The sequence below is a fragment of the Fringilla coelebs genome (assembly GCF_963513975.1).
Source record: "Fringilla coelebs genome assembly, chromosome: 2".
NCBI classification, from domain to species: Eukaryota; Metazoa; Chordata; class Aves; order Passeriformes; family Fringillidae; genus Fringilla; species Fringilla coelebs.
The window spans coordinates 27,642,965-27,668,404 of record NC_140029.1 but is presented as its reverse complement, the minus strand read 5'-3'; the positions used below and the strand labels follow the sequence as shown (position 1 = coordinate 27,668,404).

The following is a 25,440-nucleotide window of genomic DNA, read 5'->3' as shown; positions in this document are numbered from 1 at the left end:
AAAAATGTATGTTGATTTTTAGTATATCAACTTTATGTTTCTGCTATTACAGCAAGTAAGATAACTCTCATTTCCATGTATTTTATACCTGCTGCATTCTAAGTAGGAAGCTCCAACATGGAATTTCATTAGACTATTCCAACCTTTATGCCATAGTCATTAACTAGTACACCAGATAAGCAGAATTGCAAAAATCAGTGTTTAAAACTGAAGTTCATTTTTAGTGAATCCCTTACACAGCACACCTTCCAGCCATTCTACTAACCCCCATTTTCTGCAATATAATATCACTGTTGCTTTCTCAAATGGTATTGACGTTTAGATTAGTTATAACTGCTGTAGCATTTATTCACCAGACAAAACCCCTGACTATTCTGCCTCAACAACTGTAGTTCCTATACACATACTTATAGATAAACCTATAGTACATTTTATTTTCTTTTTTATTTCTCAGCTTTAGTTTCTGAAAGTATCTTTAGATTTTTACTGAAGGGCAGATGTATTCAGTTTTCCATTTTTTGGTCCAAATCCGACAAATACATTGCATTGACTGTTCTGTCTTTGCCAAGTGCTCCTTCCTGACTTGTTTTTTACCAGTCTGGGGTTTTTTTACTTGGTTTTTTGCCCACCAACAGTGCACTCTTCCACACATGGAGCAGCCAGTTTTTTCAGGAGAATGCTGTGAGAAACAGTGTCAAAGGTTTTACTGAAGGCCAGGTAAACCATATCCACAGTCTTTTCCTCATCCACCAAGCAGGTTACTTGGCTGTACATGGAGATGAGGTTGGGCAAGCAGGACCTGCCTTTCATAAACCCATGTTTGTGCTGGTTGGGCCTGATCCCTGCACATGCCATGTGGTGACACTCAGAATGATCTGCTCCGTGACCTTCCCTGGCACCAAGGTTGGGCTGACCGGCCTCTGAATCGTCCTTCTGGCCCCTCTTGTAGATGTGTCACATTTGCCAGGCTCCAGGTACCCAAGGCCTTTCCCCTTTAACCAGAACTGCTGGTGAAGGATGGAATGTGGCTCGGTGGGCATTTCCCACTGGCTTCCTCAATACCTTTTGATGGATCCCCTCTGGCTTGTCTGTGTGTCTCAGTGGTGCATCAGGTCACTGACCATTTCCCCTTGGACTATGGGAGCCTCCTGCTCTCTGTCCTTGTCTTCCAGATCAGGAGGCTGGGTACTTGGAAAGCAACTGGTCTTGTTATTAAAGACTGAGGCAGTGAAGGCATTAGGCAGTCTTCTCCTCATCCTTTGTCCCTGTGTTTCCACCTCACATCCAAAAAAGAGTGGTGATACTCCTTAGCCCTCCTTTTGTTATTAGTGCATCCACAGAAACATTTTTATTATCTATTACACCAATAGCCAGACTAAGCTCTTCTTGGGCTCTGGCCCCTCTGATTTTCTCTCTTCATAACTTCACAACACCCTTGCAGTTCTTCTGAGTTGCCTGCCACTTCTTCCAAGTGCCATAAGCTTTTTTTTCCCCTTGAGTTCTAGCTAAACCTCTGTTCAGCCAGGCCAGTCTGCATCCCCACTAGATTGCCTTTTGGCATATGGGGACAGCCCGCTCCTGTGCCTTAAGATTTGTTTCTTGAGGAATGTCCAGCCTTCCTGGACTCCTTTGCCCCTCAGGACTGCCTCCCAAGATACTCTCTCCACCAGTTGCCTAAACAGGCTAAAGTCTGCCCCTCTGGAAGTCCCACTTAGTAGTTCTGCTGGCCTCCTTCATTACTTCTCCAAGAATAAAAAGCTCTTATCATTTTGTGATCTCTGTGTGCAAGATGGCCTCCAGCCATCACATCACCCTCAAGTCCTTCTCTGTTCACAAGAAGCAGAACCACTGGGGAGACTTCCCTAATTGGCTCCCTTGCCATCTGTCCGGTTGGTCTCTTCCACACACTCCAGGAACCTCCTGGACTCTCTACTGTGTTGTATATCCAGCAGGCATCAAGTAAATTGAAGTCACCTATGAGAACAATTAGGAATTTTGAGACACCTCCATGATTTTTTTAGACTAGCTCATCTGCCTTATGCCTGGTTGGGTGGCCTGTAACAGACTCCACCAGGAGTCTGCCTTGGCCTTTCCCCTGATTCTTATCCCCAAACACAATCCTGTCATCACCTTCATCAAGCTCTAGACAATTCAAAAAACACAATCAAATGCAGGGCTATCCCATTTTTTTCTGGGTGTAATCTCCAGTTCTCATATAGCATTGGTTTCTTACATATCCTGTCCCATGTCTATTTGAATGTCTTGCATATCCTAGGAAACTGAAGAGCAATTCAGATCATACTGAGGTCAACACACAGTGGGTGACCAGCTGGAATTGCCACTTGGGCTCTGTTAACTCAGTGTCGCCCGTGCAGACACCTACACTGTGCTCTAGCCACTGAGACTGAACAGTCCTGGCTACTGAATACAGGAGGAACTGTTCAATTCAGCAAATGCTTCAAATCTTGTAGGTGACTCTTTGAAGCAGTTGATTATAGCAAGTGATGTTGCTTTTCCTTTGAAGTGTTCCTGCTGTGGTGCACAGTTAACTTTTGCGTTTGGTAACTCTTCCACACTAGTGGACACTGCTGCATCATTCACTTGCATTGCTGAGACATGATCTCCTTTCTCCCAGCAGATCCTCTCTCAATTAGAAAATGAGGCAAAACTGTAATTGTTCATTTGTTAAAACATGAACTTCAAGTTGTCATTTTATTTCCTGAAGTGACATAGCTTTAGGTATGAAACAGAATTTTCTGGGTTACTATAGCTGGTGAGATTTTATGCTGTGTGACTGATTACTTTGAGGGTAAATTTCCTATGAATTCTGTCAGCAATGATAAATTGCTTATTGTTCGTTGCAGTCTACCAATCAGGCTGAGTTAATACAACTACAGCATGCTCCAGTTTTTTAAGGATACCACTGGAGGCTTTTGCAGATTATTTTAAATTGTGACAAAGTCCTGTCAGGATAAATTCCAATTATATTTTTCTAAAATAGTTAATGAAGAGCAAAATCTATGCAGAATCTAAGCCACCAAAATATTTAAAAATTTGAAGCTTATTATTTTTAGTTAATCAGCTAGAGATGCATTTAAATTATGTATTTGTTTTGTTCATTTTCTGATTACTTAGAATATAATCTTCAAAAGCTTATCTGAATTGAATATATAAACAGTGTACAGAAAGTCCATTTAAATGTGTACTTTTTTCAGTTGACATTAAAACATTATTACCACATTAGCTTTTCTGTTTTATAGGGAAAATCTTCTGTCTTAAAAGTGATGTTGGCTTTACATTAATCTGTAAAATTCAAAGTCAGAACATTCTTACAGCATATGAGTGTTTGTGCGTGTGTGTATGTGTGTGTGTGTGTGTGTGTGTATGTTGTTTTCTTAATGTAATATGTTTAAGGAACCAGTAAGAGCAGGGCAGCAAAGAAATATTCAGGTCAACTAAATATGGTATTTGTATACCCTGCAGAAAGGAATTAAAAGCATTTTATGGCTATTTAAGGGTATTTTGAGGAATAAATTGTAGGATTGCCCTGTTCATCCAAGCAGTTTTTGTTACCTTCAGATCTCTCCTAAATCAGAGGTCAGATGAGTCAGCAGTCATGACAAAAGAGTTTTTTAAAGCCATTTGTTGTCTTAAGAGGAGACAACGGGAAAGAAGAAAAGCCTTTCTTCTCAGTTTGCTTCTTGAATGTCAATGTTGTTACACATTTGTTTTTTCTTTTCTTCCCTTTCTGATAAGCATCTTTGGTAAGTTAGAGATGCTGTTTCAAGTTTTTGTTGTTAAAACACATTTCATCAGTGGTGTAGTGCAGGTAGATAGGACCGACCATTTCTGTTTCTTGGGAATAGGCAGTCATTTGTGGGAACTCCAGCAAATTTTAGAAGAATGTCTATAAATTTAGAGCTCTACAGAATTACTATGAAGTTACAGACTACATAATTTGTAGTCCTAGATTTTCGTTGCTTTAGAGAAGGTTACCCCTTCCTGCTGCTGTACAGAAATTTTACTTCAAACACTCTTCAGTGATAGAAATATTTGGTCAGGAAGCACTCTTAAGATGGTGATTGTGTTCATTGGGCTTTGCTTATTTGCTGTTTCTGTTCAAAGTTTTGTCACCTCTTCTCATGGATTTTAGCAAGCTAGACTCACTAGGGCATTACAGCATCATACCAGAAGTGAAATTTTAGTTAATTATTTTTCCAGGTTTAAGACTCTGCTGTATCCCCAGAGTTCTGCCACAGAGAGCAGTGGCTCAATAAAGAGCACCGAGTCTTGAGTATGTCAGTCACGTATCACTAAATGTAGCACATGTGGTGAACTCATCTAAGGATTTTCTGTTTGCTGTAATTGACAGATAGCCCTGAGGTTTTCTTATATGACAATTTCTGAAAAGTAATATCTTCTGCAGAGAAAGTACAGAAATACTGAAAAAAATATTGAAAGTGGTATGCCTTGAAGACCATAAGCTAAAATAAAATGAGAAATAGTATCTTTACTTATCTTTTTTTCACTGATTACTGCTTTCTTTCCTACTTTACTTTCATTCTGGTTTTATATTTATTACTGTTACAATTTAGAGACAGCAAATTGTAACTGGAAGTAGTATTAAAACAGAGAGGACAACGTGCATAAAACCATAGGTGTATTGAACATGGTAGGAAGAATGCAAAAAACACAGAAGTAGATGTAAACAGAAAAGCAAGTTAATTGGTAGGGATTTATTGCCTTGATAATGCATATCTCTTTGACTAATTGTTGTTTTGCATTGCTTTGGGTAAAGAACAGAGGATACTTCAGCTATGCAAACCACAAAACATCTGCCTGCCTTTTCCAAACTTTACAGAACGTCAGTTGTTGTTGATTTTTATTGCTGCAAGGTTGGCCTCTTGCTACCAAACTCTGTAGTTATCCTGCATCTGTATGATTTCCATCCACACATTCCATTATGTATGTTGTGGATCCCATCTGTTGAATCCAGCTTTTTAAATCCAAGGAGCAAAAGCAGCTCTGCTGAAAAGAGGGAAGATTACATATAGCTGTAGTTTCTCTGATCTGTGATAGAGGCATTTGCTGTTTCTCAGTCTTTTCATTTGAGGGTATAAACCAGGAAAGGCCCACAAGTCTCAAGTGTTCCCTGTGTATCAGAGGTGGCACTTGGTCATTTTTTGGAATAGGAATAACTGGGTCCTTAGTGAATATTCAGCCTAAATGCACAGTGCAGAAAATTAGTTATCTGGGCTCTTGGGCTGACTTTAAATGCCAAGTTATTTCTTTTTTAAGCCCTATTTCAAATAGTTTTCCATAGCATTTCTTCAGATTTTTTATCAGTAAACCGTCTGAAATAAATTAAAACCTTGAATTCACTCCAAGGCTACTTGTTACATTTAATAAATTGTATGTCCTTGAATGAGGAAAGGGAACATTTTGACCAAAACGTACATCCAGCCCTCTTTGTACTGATAAAAACATCTTGATATCCTATTTATAAATTACAGTATTCAGGATATGAATTTTGCTTAATGTCTTGTTTGTTGGTTTATGCTGTAATTTGCATATTGCAGTTTCTGATTAAGTGGAACACATGAAATATTATAACATTATGCAATCAAAATAGTTTTCTTTGCATGTGTATTCTCATAATGCAAATGCCCTGTGGTATATGAAAGTCTGTTAATTTTAAGGAAAAACAAATTGTTACTTCTTTATGTTTGTGCTATAAATTAATCTGTAATATAAGAAACAAAAATGAAATAACCAGAGAACAGATTTAACCTTATTTTTAAGTTACTAGATTTTGAGAAATAGGGTAGAGGGAAATGCTTTTCAGTGTGACATAAAAACTCATCTACTATTTTAAGGGAGGGGTTTTTGTGTTTAATTGTTGTACAGATCTCACTTTAAACTCTTAATTACTGTGTTGACTCTCTTGAAACTGAGTGCAGGGACAGTATGCTGATGATGAAAGACTCTCAGGTCTCACACAATCTCTTACATGTATTACCCCTACCCATGTGATCTGCAGCAGTTTAAAATATTTCTTTCTGAGTCTTTTTGCTCAGCTTAATGTTCCCCTCCCATGGTCTGAAGGAAAGAACCATGATAAATGAGCATTGCATAAACATTTTCAATGTAAGATTTTTTTATTTGAGTTTAAAATTATTCTGTTTCCTCTTTTCCTTTGTTCTCAAGAGAATAGACACTGCTTTAATTCAAGGATCAGTAGTGTTAGAACTCTTAGGAACCTGCATTTTTTCAGTTTCTCCTTTTACCTGAGTTTTGCATCACATGATCAACAGAAACTGAAATATTTGGTTGTTCTAATTATTGCACAGCAAGAAGCATTTCAGGCCTTCTAGAGGTATCAATAACAGCTATATTTCCTCTGCACTGAACTCTGTGATACAGTTTTTAAATAATTTTCTTTTCCAGGTTCCTTACAGCCTTTCCTGGAAGCCTGCAGTAATGAATCCTTCTTCCGGACTTGTTCTGCATTGCTTCAAAGTTCTAAGCTCGATATTGCAGTTTTGGAAAAGCTCTGTGTTTTACTGCAAAAACTCTCCAGAATAAAGTAATCCTTTATTACCATTATTCTGCTAGCTATTATTAGGTCAATGAACTTGGTGACCTTTATCTTTTTTCTTTTCCAAAAACTCATCTCTGTTTTTCTGTTTAGTCCCTCCACCATATACAAGGCTGGAGTGTTAATTGTAGCAGATAAATTTAAATTGTTTCTGTCATAGAGGTTTAAGACAAGCTTCTCAATTCGTGCATAAATCTAGTTCAATTTGCAGAGTACAAACTAGAAAAAAGCCTCACAGTGTAGACTTAAAGAGGAATTATTCCTTATGTCTGCAGGTGACAAAAATGCTTAGAATTCTTAGAAGAGAATCCTGGACTTTCAGTTTTACTCAGATACTTAGTAGTAAGCTCCTTTGAAAATTTAATCTTATCTTTGACTTACATTTAAGCTTCATCAGTTTTCATTTCCTTCAAAAAATTTAAGATTTTGAGCCAATTGAGCTCTTTTGGGAATGTTCAACTTTTTAAACTGTGTTCCAATTGCTCACTGATTATTGCCTTATTGTAACAAAGGCCATCATATCAATAGCAATGTGCTGCTAAACTTCACTGGCACATTGTTCAGTGGGGTTGTTTCATTTATGTAAGGGGATATCTAAACTGATGAATTTTTACATTGGACTTAAAAGCTGTTGACAAAACTGAGGTTTTCATTTCTTGTAAGGAATAAAATTGAACTCTAGGAAAAAGAATGTTCCTATAAAATAATCTAAAATTATAACTGGCATTTAGTAATCAAAGTAAAATTGGCTCATAAATTAGGATTTATGTCACATGGGTGAAAAGCCCTTTCCTTGAGCTTTCATTATACTATGCATACATATCACTTACTCAAGAAAACTGATAATTTTTGTTAATTTTTTGCCAAATTTTTCTCACCAGGCATTGATGACCTTATGCTTAGAAACATACATAGAAGAATTATATGAAATACTCAATGCACAATTTACTTCATTAAAAATATTTTTTCTGTAGCATCTTCAGCGTTTATATAAAACCTCTCAATTTTAAATTGACAATTATTTTATTCAAAATCTTTTGCAGAAGCAATAAGAAGCTGTTTGAAATGTTTGGTCTTCATCGAATGTTCCAAGAACTGCGTAGAACCGTAGATCCAGGTCACAGCTTCCTCTGTATAAACCTCAATTCAATTCTGCTGAATTTGGAATTCTTGAAGAGTAGCTCTCTTGACTCCAGTCTAAGCACAAGTCACTAGCACGAGCTTTCAATCCAGTTATTTTTCTGTATCATTTATACCAGCTGCCTATGTTACCTGAAATTTGGAGGGGTTTTTTTACTGATTTATATAAATATGTTAAGCAGTACCTCAGTACTGTGCAATTTTCTGGGTATCGTGTGGATTCTCACTTACATTTCACTCATTCATAAAAAGGAAAATGAAAAACTTTGTAATATGCTAGATGGCTTTCATTATTTTCTAAAGAAGTGAAATAATGCTGCTGTTGTAAATGACTCATGCAGTGTAAGCAATTGAATCCTTAGAGTAAGCAGATCAGAAATACCAGTCTTTCCTTACGGGTATGAATCTTAGTTACTTTTGACTCTTCAGAGAGTTTTATAAATTCTTTAATTTATTTTATGGTTGATAAGTAGCAGACAGGTATCTTAGCAGATTATCTTTTGATAAACCTGCACTTTTAATGATTAATACCAGATTTTTAATTTAACCTAACTAGATGTATTGAATAAGAAACTTTGTTGGTTTGATTTCAGAATTTTCTTAGAGTTTGTTTGATCTTTTTCTGTATTTAAGTAACATTTAGTATTTTATCCTGCTTTGTATACTGCAACTTTGGATGGTAATATCTTTGCAAATGTAAATAAAAGCATTTCTTAAAATGTCTGGCAATAGTAATCTGTAACATAATATTATTTTGTTTTATTGCTTCTGCTGTATTTTGTTTTAATTTGCAATACAATCTTCATGGTACCCACGTTTCTTTTCTGAGTATGAATATTTTTTTTGTCTGCCACAGTTCAGTGTTTAGAAGTTCTTACAAATTGGAAATAGGATACTTCTAAAAATTGAAATTAGTGTTCCATTGCTGATTTGTACTGTAATTACTGAAAATATATATTTATCAAATTGAAATGCAGTTAAAGCTTAAATATCTGCTGTATTTCAGTCTTAGACTAACACTGACATCAGTATAAAACTAGAGAGTTTTTATTTCTCATTTTTTGGTTGGTTAATTTTGGTTTGGTGAGTTTTGGTTGGTTGGTTGAGGTTTTTTTATTTTGTTTTGTTGGTTTTTTTTTTTTTTTGGGGGGGGGGGGGGCTGCGAGGTTGGTGGTGGTGTTGTTTTTTACCAGAAGTCTTTGAATTGGTCTTTGAAGTTGAATTCTAACTGCAAATATTTTTCTAACAATTTGATGTAACATTTCTAACAAGCTATTCTATGAAAGGTATCTACAAAGGATTTGGCACCAAGTATGTCTAGAAGAGAGAGCAAGCACTGTGCACTCTCTTGGCAGGAAACCAACTCTAGGTAATTTTAAATAAGACTAATCACAGCTAAAATAATTTTCTGACAATCAATTACATTTTGAAATAAGTATTTCTTCATCAGTAGTTTTGGGTTTCTGTCAAATTCACCAGCAGTGCAAAAGCTTGCATATACCTTTGGCTGGAGACAAAATCCTGGTATTTAGGAAGAATATTCCCAGTCCTCATGTGCCTCTTCATCTACTACCATTTAAAAATACTACTAAAAATACTACAAAAAAAACTGTAGAAACTTTCTGGCTTTCTTATCTCCACAAGAATGTTGATTGTGCTCTTAGTTTTCAGCCTTTGTTGCTGTAGTTTAATCTAATCTTCCTTGGGGTCCCAATTTAACACAATGTGATCATCTAATAATGGCAAAGGTAATGAATTTAAAAGAGACACATTGAGTACAGTATGGCTTTTAATACTGGTCCCTTGTGGTTTATAGACAGTATTGTTTACACTCCAGAAAGTTGAATCACAGCTAATTTCAAGGTTTTATGATCTAAATGTTAGGTTTCTGTTAAAATGCAAAATAAAAGGGTTTTCCAATCTGTTAACTATTAATGCATTATACTGATGACCTAAGAATTAGACTGGTCATTTTGATCTTAGGCAGGTTTTTCTGGGCTGGGTTAGATGGAGCATTGAGACACCTGGTCTGGTGAGAGGCATCCCCGCCCTGAACATCTGCCTTTTGAGCCAGTTGTTCACACCAGCCCTTGTCATGGCCTTGCTCAAACATCCCCATCCTGTTATCATTGCCCTGAGTGACCTTGGCAGTCTCTGTGGGAAGGGGAAGAGAGGAAGCCACTTGCATTCCCTGGTGTCGTTTGTGGACTTGTTTTGACTTTTAGAAATGATTTCTGTCAAGTTGGCCACACTTTGGGCACCTCTTTGTATTGTCTTTCCCTCTCAGATGGAGTCCAGAATTTTCTGGGGAATTTTCTACTTTTGTGGCATTTAGATACTATGAGTATCTAAATTTCTTCTACTTTACCTTTCTCCCAGAAAACTGTCTACAAGAAGAGGTGCTTGAAAAAGTTAACTGCACCTCTGGCTATTTCCTGCAGCTCCCTGTTCCCTAAGGAAACATAGTGTATGTGATCTCAGTGTTCTGGTTTCCTGCAGAGGAATATGCCATTTTAGATGTGCCAAACACCTCTGTCAAGAGATAAATTAATATCCATCCAAAGAATATAATTTTTCAACCATTTTTTGTGAGAGAATTTGAGGAGAGAAATGAGAGACATGATGACCACTTGACCTTAAAAGAGAGGCAGGGACCCTCACACTTCCTGTGAGCTGATCAGTCAGAACACAGAGCTTCAAACTGGCTACAGTCTGCCTTGTCTTGCTTGTGTGTAGGTCTCCAGAAGTGAGCAACTACCATCACTGACATGAAACAAAGAAAATTTCTTGCAGTGACAACCTGCTATTTTAAGGAAAGATAAAGAATTAACACACAATTTTGTCTGGCTGGATTTTTTTTGAACAGCTGTGAGAGTCCTCTTGTTGAGAAAGTCAACAAGAATATTGTATCTCTTCATGTTGAGACAGATTTCATACCAGAAAAGACTACCAAATATGATGAAAAATAATTCCTTTTTTTTTTTTTTCCTTACAGGCCTGTCTACTGTAAAATTGCAATCACCCTTGCTGTTTATAAAAGGTTTCCTATTGATAGATTTTTTCAGACCTCATTACAAAGCCTAGATTTAGCAAATCTGTAAGAAAGATTGTTCCCTGGGCACAGGACAGTTGTATTTGCAAAAGCTTTGCAGCTAAATAAAGTAGACTAACATTATCCAGCCTGCACAGTTGTGCTCTGCTTCTTCATATTTGTGACTTTCACCAGCTGCTAAAAGGTCTGAAAGTGGGATTTCAGTGTTATTTTCCTGTTCTCCTGAGCATGACTGACTTGCATGTCTTTCTAATGTCATATAGCTGAATTTGATATGTATAATAGGGAAAGATTTCTTGTAGCAGATAAATTTACCTGGAAGGTGAAGGTGTGCTGAAGGCAACATATTTTGAAGAACTTCTATTCATGGTCAGCATGAATGTCTAAAATATATGATTTGACTTTCCAGATCAGATTTAAAAGGAGCTGTAAGTAGAGCTCATAATTCAGAGCTGTTACACCTAATCCTTTAATTATATACTGAATTTTTCACCTAAAACTTATATGGCTTTGGAGATTGATGATCTGATAAAAAGCATTTATCTTCAGGATAATGTATTTAAATGTAGTACAGGAAGTTGGAAATTTTGATCTATGAAACAATTTGGTAATCTTCCACTTTCCAAATGGTTAGAGGGACTACAGTGGCAGAGCAGTGACCCCTTGTGTTTCTCTGAATGATTTAATGCTCACATATTTTTAAAACTCACAGAAATTATTGTAAAAATGCTGTGCAGTATTGAGATCCTGCCTGTTACACACCCCTGAAGGGTCCTGTGATGGGCAAAGGCACCTTTATGTGTTACACTGCCTCTTGTAGTGTGTTGTGTCAAAACCACCACTATCCATCTTTCTTTTGGGCTGATGAAACCCTTGAATGCCATCTTCTGACCATGGTTAGGAATATCCTTGTTTATTAGACTTACGTTTTTTACATAAGTTTGAAAGCAAGTGTATTTATGACTACCTCATTGCTACTAGAAGAGATAGCTTTGAACAAAATCACTTTCTGTTTGTTTGCTTGTAGGTACTTTTTTTTTTTTGAGTCATCCTGAGTTGAAATGTAAGACATAAGAAGACATTCTGATCTCTAAAGTCACACTAAGAAAATTAGCTGAGGAAAAGAGATGTGAGAAGCCATATATCTTTTTTTCCCAGAAACCAGTTCTCTTTGTGCCCATTACTCAAGCATATTTAGATTGGACCCAAGGAGTATCTCCCTGAGTATAACATGTCTCTCTGATCACTGCAGCTCAATGGTGAGTAATTGCTCTGATAGCTGTACCCAAGCTAGGGCTGCAAATTCAGTGGCCAGGGTACTGCTAACAATAGTTGAAAGGTCAGCACAAAAAACATTCCTACTAATTAGTTTTCTTTAAGATCATCTTCAGGTCCATAAAATAGCATCCTTAGTACAGTTAATTATGGAGGGAAAAAAATAAGTAAAAATAATCTTTCCAGCCTCAGGCAGAAAAAAAAAGTGTAATACAGTAGAGTTTCAAACAGGAGCATAATATCCCACCCACACATCAGCTTTTTGGAAAAGTAGCAGGCTTTTGAAGAAGGTTGCAGATAACTAGTGTTGCCAGACTGGTTTTTTGCTTCAGAAGAAGCAATGTTCTAGTGTGTGGATTCAAGAGTTATTTATATATGAAATGCAATTAAACATATTTTCTCAGTTTATGATCTTCTGAAGCCACAGGGTAGCAGCTGGATGTCTGCTAGATTTCTCCTCCCCGCTGAAGTGTGAGGAAGTGTGAGGAGGATTTTTTTTCACAGCAGACTTGCACACCAAGGCTGAATTTCAGAAGCAGATGCTGAACTCTGTTTCCATCCTGATACAGTTGTCTACTAATCAGTCTTCAGCACTACCTCCTCCTGATTTTTTGTTTACTTCTATGTGGTAGATTAAATTGGAAAATAATTCCTGAATTGTCTTGCTATACTAACTTGAATCCTTATACAAGCTTGTTATTATAGGAGCCTCAATTATTAAAAAAAAATTTAAAAAATCTCTTTTTAAAAATAGGGCAGATGAATGAGTTGCCAGTGTGTGTGCCCTGTGTAACTAATCACTGATGTAGCTAATCACTGATGCCTTCTGCAGTGCATACAAACGTTTCTTACCATTCCTCCCTAAGTATTCAGACAGTCTAGTTTCACAGAACAGGGGCAAAAAGGAATCAGCATTTTTCTGTCCTTGAAGAGTAGTTGATAGTGATAAATTAATGCCTGAGGTAACAAGTGCTATGCATTATAAATCACATCACAATAAATAATCAAAAGCACTTATTTGGATGTGGGGATAGAATATATATGCAATATTATGCATCTAGAACTAGATGTATCCTGAGACAGTCCATTCTTGCTCTGTTTATATTAATATATTCAGTGAAATGTGCACTAGGAAGCCTCTCCCATATATAACGAGGGCATGGGCTCAATTTTTCTTTTTATTATCAAGACGAGTATAGAGCTTGCTTGCAGAAGAGTGACTTCTGAAGACAGGAATCATTGAGGTACCTATGGGTAATGATTTTTACCTGCAACAGTAGGAATTTTTCTCATAATTACACCTTCCCTAATGGAAAGAAGGACTGCTGAACTGTCTGAAGCTTAGAGTTTGACAGGGAGAAATGGAACTGGCATGCCTTCTCAGTTTATAATCCAACCCATACTGCTGGGCATTTATGCATATTATTCTTTGTTCATGAATAATGTGGATATTATTCATTATCCCAGATTATAGAATACAAAGGCATTCAGCTGTTGCTTTATACTGCAAAATTGGCACCTACCCTTTTCAGCCTAGCTTACCTCTCTTCTTTTTATTTATGTCATCAGTCTGGGACCATTAGACATTTGAACACTGTGTAGAGGACAGTCCCTGATTGCAACCTGAAATCAGAGAAAGTCTGCAAAGCCCAGCAAGTTTCTCTAAGGAAAAAACCGGGACAACACTGGTCAGGCTAGGAAGCTGGGATAAGGTGAGGAAAGTCTTACAAGGTAGTAAGTAGTTCAGTCTGGGGGAAATCCAACTTGGTGCTCTGGGGTTTTTTTGGGTTTTTTTTACAGAAGCTTGCAGTTCTTCTGGTCGTCCCACCTGTGCAGTCTAAGACTGCATGTACACAATTATCCTGTCATGAAATGAAAGCATCCAGTTAAGATTTCTGGCAATGTTGTGAAGTAGTGCTAATTCAGAAATGCAGAATGAAGACATGCTAATGAGAGTACTGTTACTGTGACATTACTCACCAGTCTCAGAGTCTGCAGAGTTCTCAGTACAGAGATAAAAACTTACAGATTCTCTGAGGAATTACAAGGGGCTTGGCATTTTCACATTCCCTTCAAGGTGAAATCCTGAATACAAATTCTCTTGACAAAATGGTTTCTACTTTGAGTTTCCTGAGCGATGCAGAGAAGCAGTATCCTACAGAAATGCAGAGATTGCTCCATGTGTGTTACTAAGACACTCCCATACCACAGGAATGTGCCTGCCAGCCCTTGGCCATCTGATTTTATTACAGATTTATAAGGCAATGTGCTATTTAATCAAAGAAATGGCTAATGCAACTGTGTTTGACCTCTTTCTTTTATTAGTATATTTTATGTTCATATTTTACAATATAATAAGTTATATATACAGCATTAAACAAAGTTATTAGAAAGTAAGCTTTGGCAAGACCTACAGGATTCTTTGTTCAATCCCGTACATCTCTTGTATAACAATAAAAATACTGTATACTAAATAAAATAATGTTAAATAGTCTGTGTTTGCATTGGCACCATCAGTTTCAAAACCCTAACTTTTCATGGCCCAATAAACATAAAAAGAAGAAGATTCCTGTATCTTCTTTGTCTTCTTTTTAACAAATATGTGATGTGTTGTTTTAAATGGCATATAAAACATAGGAGGCAGTACACTGAATAACACTGTAGTTACACACTGGCACAAGAAAAATTGAATCTTGATGCTTTTTTTTTTCTTTCTTTCTTTCTTTTTTTTTTGTTTGTTTATTTTTTTCATTCTAGTACCAATAGTAAAACCTGCAAATTCATAAATTCATGGTCTTGAGAATCATGTTGAAGATTGCTGAGCTGTAAACAGATCTAGAAATCGTATTGAAGCCTGTTGAAATCTGTATGAATTTGTCATTGATTTCAAGACAAGAATTTCATACCTAAATTCAACATCAATCAGCTAGTTAAATTTCAAATAAATGCAGCTTGCTGCATCATTGACAGAAGAGTTAAAATCTTATCAAATTTGGCATATGCAGATTAATGAAGAGTGTGTTATGAAAGAAAGGGTGGAAAAAGAATAATGAGAGGGATAGGTTTTATGTTGCAGTATTTACTTCCCCTGATATACAAATCAAGTGCTGAAACAATACTAAATATAGATGTTAAAGGGTGATAATAAAAGTTTTGCACAATTATGATACTATAATAAATAAGATCTAGTTACTAAGTGATGGAATACTGATCATTAAATTCTGGGTAATAGTAAATATTTTTAATTGCATTTTATTCAGTTGTGCATTTTGGAATTTGAGAAGTAATTTTTGTAATTGGCACATCTTATTTAGTAGTTGCAGTTGGTGAAATCAATCATCACTATTTTGGCCATAAATTGGGCAAATAGGTTTGGTAAGAGACACTGACCTGTGGTCTGAATGAATTTTAGATAAATTTTAACTGTGAAAATCAGACATTAGTTAAAAGAAAACCAAATTAGGTCAAATTTTGTACTTCACAAACTCACAGTAATTCATTACCTTCCAGATGAGTTTAATGTCACTGGTGGATTCTGTGCTCATGGTCTAGGCTTACAAGAGTATAGCACTAAAACCACTTTTTCCTCCACATTCAAGGGTCTCTAAAGAAATCTACTCTTTTTGCTCTTTGTGTCACATGTGCACCACTGTTGTCTGGAATTCCTCTGGCTTAGATATGATTTGATATATAGATGTCACTATTGGAAAAGTATATTTTTAATGGTAGTGGACAATCTGGTTTTGGTTTTGCTTTTTTTCTTAACAGTAAAAAAAAGAAGATTTTGCTCTCCACTTGCAAGGAGTAACTGCCCACTTTTACTGCCCACTTGCTAACCAGCTTGTCCTCAGCAAGTCAGCAGTTTGAATTTATAATTTCTGAAATGTCAGAATGGACCAAGAGTGCATTTTTGTGCATTGTGTAGATTGCTTTGAAGCACTTCAATCTGTAAGTTATGGTGACTCTTTTTCCATGTAGCGTAGTCAGTCAATCTGAGGACTGTGCATATACACCTATGCACATAATTCTAGATTCAACAAACCTATAATAAGTGTAGAAAATGAAACTGGTTGGAGCAGATAGAAATGTATGTGCCTAATGTGTATTAATTGATACTGTAGCTGTGGTACTGCTTCTGACTGTAACTGTTAAACCATTGAACCATTGAAGGGAGCCCTATGAGACACGGTTATTTTCAGAGAACTATTCAATGCCCTTTCCTGAAGGCCAGGCACAAAGGGTATCAGAAGGGTTATTTGCCCTCCTACTCATACACAGACTGAAAAATGGATGTTTGTGTCTCTGCTTATTATCAGTAACTTTTTAACATGATCATTTTGTTTAATGACATGTTTCATGCCAAGCTTCCTGGGAAATTTGTGCTCTCGATGTGGTAGATGTGTTACTTCACTTTTAGAAGTCAAAGAGAAGAGCTTCCCATTGGCTATGGTGAGCAATTATGTAGGAGAAGCATCAATTGTCTTTAGTCCAAAGTCCTTGATGCAGTGCTTACTGGAATCACACTTCTGGTGTGGAGGTGCGGGCCCCAGGCAGGCGTGTCAGGATGTCCCTGCCGGTTCAGGAGCCGGCATTGCTTGTGCCCACTCCAGAATGTCCGCGCACAAGGATTCCACAGCATCCAGCCGCTCGATCTGCACCAGTTTGGTGAGCAGCTCCGGGATGCTGTAGCCCGCCGTGCTGATGCGGTCGAACAGCTGCATGCCGTCCGTCATGCCGCCAATCTCATCCCGCTTCAGCCCAAAGCTCTCGGCCAGGTGACGCCACGTTTTCACTATGGCCTTCTCTGTGTTGTAGGTGGAGCTGAGCATGCGGCTGGTCTTCTCCAGGCAGTCAAATGGCAGCTCTGTAGGGCTCAGACCTGCAAAGGGAAGGGGGGATTGTCAGGTGGCTCTGCGTACAAGTCTTGACATTTACTAAAGTACAACAGATTACACTATTAGCAATGAATGCAGCTAAAATCTTTAAGTGATAGTACATTATTATGTCTAGGTCCAAAGTTACTATTGCATATTACCAAATTAATTCTTCATAATGACATAGGATATCATAATTAGGGTAAAAAGTTGCCTGGAAAAGAAGTAATAGATAGGCTGTATGAATTCCCGTGGCTCTGCCCTTTCCTTCAACAATTTACTAGCTGTTAGAAAAAGTATATTGCAACTATGTCCCCAGTGAGCAGCCCCATTAATAAACTTCTACACGTCAGGCTCAGTGTTTCAGCTCCAGAGACAGCTTTGACCCTTCCCTGAGACTGTCACCAGCAGCTGCTGAAACATTTCTGTAATTGAAAGTTGCCCTTGTAGGAAAGTGAGAAGTGAGGTGAAGCAATGATGCCAGATGCAAGCATAAAAGTCCCTGCTTAACTGTCATTACTACCGTGAATCTCTAGGGAGGATTTAACATTCATCCTGTGGCAAAAAGGCTATTTTCTCCTGGACATATTTTCTATGTATTCATGTTCAGAAAACAGAGGAGAGAACCAGCTACAGCATTTTTCCCAAACCAGACTTTTACTTCTGTAGTTTTCCTGCTTCTTACCAATCAGAAATAATCTGATGGGAGACAGCTCTCTGAATTACAACATGCTCATAAATGTGCACACAAAGTGTGTGTGTATGGAAAGTAAATGCAGTCACATCTCCTGTTCTTCAGGGAACTTAATTTGTATATCCTGCTAAAACAGCTCAGGTAGTCAAGTGCTAAACAGGGTCAAAACACTTACAGCCTGGAAACTCCACATTTTGTTGTGAGATGTGGGACAGAATTTAGAGAAGCAGAGTAAGTTGAGACTTGTGTCCTACCCTCAATCCTGACCCTTCCCAAATCACACTTTATATTTGGAACTTTTTAAAATCTGTTATCTAAAGAAATAAGACCTACTGGTTTCCTCTAGACGGGGAATGCAAAACTACTTCTCTTCATCTGGGTCTGTTTGTGTGTCCCAGCACAGCCCACCCCAACTCCTCCTGCTCTCCACAGGAAGGAAGGAAGGCCATGCATGTGCCCGGAGAGAAGCTGTGGCCTGCTCCAGCCCAAGGCCAGCCTGGACAGCTCTGGGGTCAGGGCTGACCACAGGGTTCCCGGTAAGTGAATACAAATCTGCCTACAGAGTGCCTTCCCTGGTTTGGAACGATTTTCCATAGACAGCCAGAGGCCTTTCTTACTTTATAGCAAAAGCTTGTGATCTAATTTCATGCCTTTAACATAGCTGCAAATTGTACACTCACCTTCTGCAACGTCACATACGTTAGCATACACGTCAAGTATCTTTTTCCTTCGACTTTGAATCTAAATGAGAAGAGATTTATTTCATTAATTTTTCAGTTACAAGATAAAACAATTAGCAGACAGCAGTGGAAAGTCTGTGGGACCTCTCCATTTCATGGGGTTATCACAGGGTGTCCTCAAGGGTCCCTTTCGAAGACTCAAAGAAAATGACACAGCAATTACTCCATGAAGCATAAACATATTACCACTGCTAGAGATCTTCCATTTCAACTGCTAGACTTTTTTTGAGAGCAAGTACTTTTCTGCTCCAACTCCTGGGAATGAGAACAGTTCCATACCATATATGCAATGACGAATGTAGGGATGTCTAGGTAAACCAGTCAGAATACAGGGAATTAAATTCAGACTGAAATTGCCTTCTTCCAATAATCTAAGAGGACTGTAGCGGAGGGGCTCTTCATTTCTGGCTCCTGACATAGACCTGCTTAGTGCATTACTAATTAACTGAAATATTTTACAGATAGATTAAGAAAAAAAAGTGAAGTTTTGGAGAGGAAAAGTCTGAGGTCCAGGGGGATCTAGTCACTTTTGACAAGAAAGAAACAAGACTGAAAGCCTGTCATTTTTCAAGCTAAAAATCGACACTTTTATATAGTTTCATTTAGCAAAATATTCTGAAGTTTTGGCTTTGGATTCGATGTGGAATGAAAACAAATGTCAAAATGTCATGAGCTCTCAGGGACTGAAATTTTCTTCCCTAGCCAGCTCTCATTAGAAAAGCTGAAAAGCTGTCTTTTTGACAGGACTCTAGCATTATCTCCAGAAATTTGTCACTTTTCACTGCAAACGAGGCTTGAAAAAAAGCTCTGCTTTCAGTACTTCGTTTTGTGGCAAGATTTCCCTCACTGTATTTGGGCAGCGAAGGGCAAGGTGCACCAATGACGTGGATGAATGGAATTGCAGCTGGAGAGCGCAGGGCGGCCGCAGCAGCTGGAGCGCGCCTGGCGGGCGCAGCGCGAGCGCATCGTACGTGGGGCAACGCGGGGCAGGCACTGAGTGTCCTTCACTCCTTCTCCTGAGATTCACCTGTGCTTAGTCGGTCCTGTTGCCATTGTAGGCTTGGATTGCCTGCTTCAGAACCTTGAAACTAGGAAATTTAATGGAGTTTATTAAAACTCCTCCTAAGAAAACTATTGGGGGCTTATTTTCATTCTCCCTCCACTTCTAGGGTAAAGAAGCAGGTTGAGTAATTCCTTGAAGAATTATGCAAGACACTCTTTTTACCAGAGCCAGAAGATGGGGGGTTGTTAAACCTTAAGCTGAAAGCAAATAGGAGATGTTTAGCCTGATGATCCTCTGTGTGGCAGCTCATTGCAAATAGGTTTTGTTATAACTAAGAAGAAGAAAACTTGGTTAATAGCAAGCCTCTGATTTTCTTTATCCTTGTCCAACTGCTCTGAATACTCTTGCCTGTGCTAGTAATGCTACTTAATTCCCAATCTGAAGAAAATTACTGCTTTTCTAACTTCTGGCAACCGGCTTAATTGTGACATCTTAGGTATGGAGTGGAGAATCTTGATGTATTCTGCTCTTTCATTGAAAAGTCTGTCTTCAGCCTTGTCAGCAGGCTTTAGTCCATGAGGATGTGTTAGAACAAGTCTGGAAGAAGCAGCACCATGCTTTAGGTGCATTTATGAGCTATCTATCTAAATGACTCTGGAAAATGTATCTATGATATAGGATCTTTCGAAGGTAACCTGTTTCCTACAAAATATTTTGATTTCATGACTACCCAAGGTGTACTATCCTATTTCAAGCCAGTGCTTACAGAAGTATCATAAAGTTGGATATTTAGAGAGACCTCAAAAACCCAAACTTTAAAGTGTGAGCATTGAAACAGTAAGTTATTTTCAGATGGCCATAAATATCTACAACTACAAAACTGCTTATCTTGTGTTGAGATTTTGTGTGTCTGATCTCAGCTGAAAAGTGGTGTGTTTTAGAAATTTTGAGCTGATTCCCTCAACAATTTAAAACATGCAAACATGAAAAGATGCATTTTCAAACCTATTTTTTCTTAAACTATATCTGATGTTTGATATTAATGGTGTGATTTGGACCTAGCTATAGCCATTTTAAAATCAATTAGAAATACTAAAAAATCAGAGCAGACACCTTCTTTTTAAGGGTAGTTTGATGTTAACACAAACTGAAAGGTTGTGTGGGTGAGGTGTGGCCTTAACTGTGCCTTAAAATACTCCAAGTGAGATAAAAAGCCCTGAGCAGTACATGCTCAGCAGGAAGAAGCAAAGGCCATCCACAGCAAAACAGTGAATTACAGTGTCCTTCAGAGCACAGGAATCACCTTCAAACTATGTATTTGTTTTTCAAAATTCCACATGGAAACCAAGCACAACACCAGATATCACTGAGAAATCTGTGCCGTGGAAATAGCACTGCAGCTGGGTCAAGGTACTCAGATGTTCTGCTGTCAGCCAAATCCAGCCTGCTTCATTATTTTACTGTCTTAGCATTAGCTATGACAGGGGATTGCTGTTATAAGGGTGTTTTCTTTCTTGAAGCTATAAAATATAATACTCAAAAAAGCAAATTAATTAGCCTTGTAGAAAAATTTATTTCTACCTCTGAACACTATTCATATGCATATGTGTCATTATGCAAAGGAGATTCTATAACAAATTTGTCTGGAGAAGCTCTTGTAAATCAGTCTGATCTACCCTACTATGCATTTTGGGGGGTTGATAGTTCATATATTTTTTTCTTTAAAAAAAAGTAGAAAAAGGCTCTCAATTTTTAAATCTCAAGGTAGCCTTACCCCAGTTGATTTATTGCTTGTAGAAGATTTATCTCTGGCCAAATGCACTAAAGACAGCAAGCATCTCTCTGGAGTCCCTTGCTTGTCAACTGCAGCTTCTTCATCACTATCCATACTCCGGCTTAAAAGTCGCTCATTCTCAGAAGATGCATCATTTTCACTGTAAAATCAAGGATATGGTTATCTTAGTGAAGCCTCTCATGGGTTGACTCCAGTCTTCCTCTTTCTGCTTCCTGAGAGTAATGAAATAAAAGTGTTTTCCATGTTGTAAAATGCCTTTCCTCTGAAGTCCTGTAACAGTCTTTGCCCAGTGTGTACGCACAACACCCGCCAAGCCACACAGCCACAGGTAGCTTGTAAGAATCCTTTCCTAGAGGGATTTTCCAACTGAGGACAGTGTTTAGCCCACCCTAGTTTGGAGGCTGGGCAGAGACAAGATGAGGAAAACTACCACACCATGCCATGCAGATGATGCTAGGGACAAGGGGTTTCCTTAAGGCCTGTAGCAGCTATTTTTACTCTTCCTGCCTAGAAGGGAAGGGGAATCTCAGTAAGGTCATGTGAGTGAGAGCTGCACTCAGGTCCCAGAAATTAACCTCTCAAAAGAGGAGATGGAGGCCAAAGAGTTGATGAATTGATCACAGAGGGAATGGGGAGGACACAGGTGTTTCTTCACAATGTCTGTTATCATCTCTTAGAAACCAGAGGGGAAGAGCCTGCTAAGGCATCTGGTCCTTGCCCTGCTGCAGCAAAGCAACTTGCCAGCATACCCATCAAATTTGTTTGTGTTCCACTGTACCAGGATGAATGATGACCATGTGCCTCCCCCATTTCAGTGAAACTGGCAATATATTTATCTTTTACCCACCTTTTGACAGCCTTAGCTGGAGTTGCTGTGAGTTTTTCAAACTCTTCTTTCTCAGAGAATATCACAACATTATCTGTAGAACAACAATTAGAGAAGTTTAAATTGGCAATAAGTTTCCAAACCAGTGCTTTGTGTCAGGAGCTAGTTCTGCTGGCAACCCTACTGACAAAATAAATCTCTCTGCTATATTTTTAATTGCTATCAGAGGATTAAGTGACATTCTGGAAGCACAAAAAACTAGTATAGGCAATTCATCAGTAAACTGATGAGGGTTTTATATACTCCAAAGGAGAAACTGTAATTAAGAGAAAAGTATTAGCAATATTTCGGCCCAGTGTTGTCTTGGATAGAAAAAGCAAAACTAAAACAACTTGTACCTTGCACTTCTTTCTTCTCTTCTTGAGTGCTAGCCTGAGCTTCAACGTTTTTTACTGAGTGGCTCTTGCAACAGGCTAGAATATAAAAATATAACACAAATTATTCTCAGAATAACTCTAAAATAGAATTTAGAATATTCTAATAGAATAGAATATTGTAAATTCTAAAATAGCATTTGCAACTAAAATTTTACCTGCTGAACAATTACCTTGAGCAGATGGCTTTGTTTTTACAATGTAAAACATGATGATGAGGACAATGGCAATAGCCATTATGAAGATAGTAGACATAGCAATTATAAGAGCTGTAGCCAGATGTCCTTGTCCTGAAAGATCTGCTGGAATGAAAAAAAAATAAATGAAGGGGTAACTCTTAGGATCAGAGACTAGTTAACAGTTTGCAGTCTTCTCTACCCATAGTTTGCATAATCCTTTAGTTGATCTGAGTCTTGGTTGCTTGTAAAGCATTCAAAAACTTAGTGTTGCATCTCAAAGGCAAGTTTATTAAAAATTTCTCAAATTTTTGATATTTATGCATAAACCAGTTAGTGGTATTCATTAAGAATATTTGATTATATGATTTATCAGATACAAAGATGTAGGAAATCATATTTTTATATGGGAAGCTGTACATAAGCAAGAGTAGAAGCTTTTGTAGCACTGCATTCTTGGAATCAGCGTTGACAAGACAAAAGCCAGTAAATATACAAAGGGAATAAGAGCTAAAATGACTGTTGATAACTGTGGCTGCCTCAAAAGCTCTAAGTTAAAAGGAGGACACTATGCACATTTAGAAAAATGGATGTTTTTCGAACAGAAACTTAAAAACCAGCATGGCTAAAGGTGAATTTAAAATAAGCTAGGTGAAAAGATATTCAGAAAGAAAACTTGGATGTGAAAGGCTAGAATTGAAAAGGTGTGAAAGGATGCAGAAAATTATAGATATGCTAAAAGGCATGAAAGCTTTAATTTCTCTGAAAATGTGATCCTAACAGTCATGTTTTCAGACAATACCAAGAAGAACAGCATTGTCAGCACCTTATTAACTGCATCTTCCCCATTTTGTCTTCTCAGGTTCAAAAATTTTAAAAGCCAAATGATTGTTCTGGAGAACTGTTTATTTTACTTCAATAAGAGACTGACCATATTTGTGCATGAATTTATTTTCACCATTCTAAGCTAAGCTTTGCTGAGGCAGAGTGCTATTTCTGTAAAACTACAAATAATTAGCTAAATTTATTGCTGGCATCACTGGGTACAGCTCAAATCCTTTTTATGTTCAGCTGACAAACAGCAGTGTTGATTAACTGAGAGACAAAAAATGAATTCTGAATTATTTCTAATAGCAGTTCTAGAAATCTGGAAATAGTGACAATGAAAATAGCAACAGGTATTTTCAGTTTGCTTGCACTTTGTTGATGCCCTTTTGAAAACAAAGAGCTGCTAAATTAACCCTCACAAAAAGTGCATTCTTACCTTTGTGAGCATGCTGGTAAGGTGAGAAAGTGCTTGTACCAGAGGTGCTTGGAAAAATGGCTGAAATGCCAGAGTTAGAGCCTGCACCTGCAATATAAACCAAAATGCCATCAAATTCCCTTGTTACTTTGTCCAGTCAAAGGAATAGGTTGGCTCAAGGAAAGAGAGCCTTTACTTGGCTTGGTTGCATTCCCATTTATTAGGAGAGGACCCAAGAGCTACCTGTTCTTTGAGATGTCCCTAATCCCAAAATGTGTTACTGATACACTGAAAATTGGGTTACAGACCATATTTGTGCACACTGTCCAGAAGGAGTGAAAGTCAAACTCCTGAACAGATATGGACTCAGAAGAAAAAGCCAACTGTTACACATAGATTCCCATGTTATGGATCTGTCCTGGGGAGCAGAGAGTTCTTCAGGGTCCAGCTGGTAACTCAAATGGTTTACAACCCACTGCAGACTGAGACTTAGCTGGTAGATTCATCAAACTAGTGCATCTCACAAGCACCCCCCACTAGCAGCATCACTGTAAAGTGGTATGCAAACCCTCATGACTCCACAGGAAAACCTGGGGAAGGTGACAAATGATGGTGCTGATTGCTTTTCTGTTCCATGGAGCTGTACTGTCGTAAAAGGGAATTTTAGAATTTCCTATAATGTAACTGGGCAGTATGTGTCTTATGATCTCCTGTCAGTCCAAATCTATATTCTGGGGAGAGTGAAAAGTCACTGAAACAATAAATGAAGAAGTTATAGGAAAACTTCATCCTGTCAGAGGGATAAGATTGTCCAATAGGGGTTTCCAGGTCTAAATTCTACTGTCAAGGTTAAAATTAGTCTTTCACTTGGTGTCATGTGCCAAGTTTTCAAAGCACTAAACTAAGTAACAAAATAACATATTTTGACAATAGCAATCAATAGTGCATATTATTTTGAATAAAGCTGTTTATGGGAATGCTTTTATATAGGAGGGTGTTTGCACAGTATTCCAAAACAGAACAAAAATATTAGGGTTGGGAGTAAATGGTATCTTCTTCCTCAAATGAATGTTAATGCCATTGGTTAGTATGTAATTCAAACAGCTACTATCAACAGACCCTGAAAATAATTTTTTGTCTTGGAGGAAGAATGAAATTCCTTCTGCTTTGTATTAGTTGTCTGTGGAAAAAGTCCAGTGATAATTCAATTCAGCAGTCTTAAAGGCAAAAGCTGTTCCAGTCATCTGGTAAGGTGTGCACAGCACATGGCTCCACAAGCTGGTTTGGCAACTAGAGTAGATGAGAGCTCACTGTGCCCTTCTTTTGACCAAGTAAATATTCAAACAAATCAAATCATCAGGTAAACTTGACAAGAAATCAAGAATGGTCTGGAGTGGTCTGAGAAATGTTCTATGATTAAGAACAAAGCAATATGCACATTCTTCAAATGAAGAGAATTTTTTTTTTAAAGAAAAAAGTACTATCTAAAATAAAAACATGTCTGCATGTTGTAAATGAGAAATGTGTACCTAAAGAGGCTGCAAAGTATGAATTGCAGGTGTCTTCAAAAGAAATTTTCTCTAACAGTCA

General features: G+C 37.7%; 2 protein-coding genes across 3 annotated transcripts in view; one reads left to right on the top strand and one right to left on the bottom strand.

The window, feature by feature from the left end:
- The window catches only part of CCDC138 (coiled-coil domain containing 138), a gene marked incomplete at both ends in the record, with an annotated part of 31,912 nt that extends 24,099 nt beyond the window's left edge, over nucleotides 1–7,813 (top strand). Inside the window, 2 exons of the mRNA XM_084226083.1 lie at nucleotides 6,448–6,586; nucleotides 7,642–7,813. Of these exons, the coding sequence (XP_084082209.1) occupies nucleotides 6,448–6,586; nucleotides 7,642–7,813 (311 nt within the window). The remainder of the gene's footprint in view (nucleotides 1–6,447; nucleotides 6,587–7,641) is intronic.
- Nucleotides 7,814–16,624: 8,811 nt separating this feature from the next.
- EDAR (ectodysplasin A receptor) overlaps nucleotides 16,625–25,440 on the bottom strand; it is a gene marked incomplete at both ends in the record, with an annotated part of 61,955 nt that continues 53,139 nt past the window's right edge. The window contains 7 exons of one of the 2 annotated variants that reach the window (XM_084225620.1): nucleotides 16,625–16,944; nucleotides 18,314–18,374; nucleotides 21,151–21,310; nucleotides 22,019–22,091; nucleotides 22,396–22,470; nucleotides 22,605–22,733; nucleotides 23,872–23,958. In XM_084225620.1, coding sequence (XP_084081746.1) covers nucleotides 16,625–16,944; nucleotides 18,314–18,374; nucleotides 21,151–21,310; nucleotides 22,019–22,091; nucleotides 22,396–22,470; nucleotides 22,605–22,733; nucleotides 23,872–23,958 — 905 coding nt within the window. The remainder of the gene's footprint in view (nucleotides 16,945–18,313; nucleotides 18,375–21,150; nucleotides 21,311–22,018; nucleotides 22,092–22,395; nucleotides 22,471–22,604; nucleotides 22,734–23,871; nucleotides 23,959–25,440) is intronic. The other variant, XM_084225621.1, reaches the window with a different exon arrangement.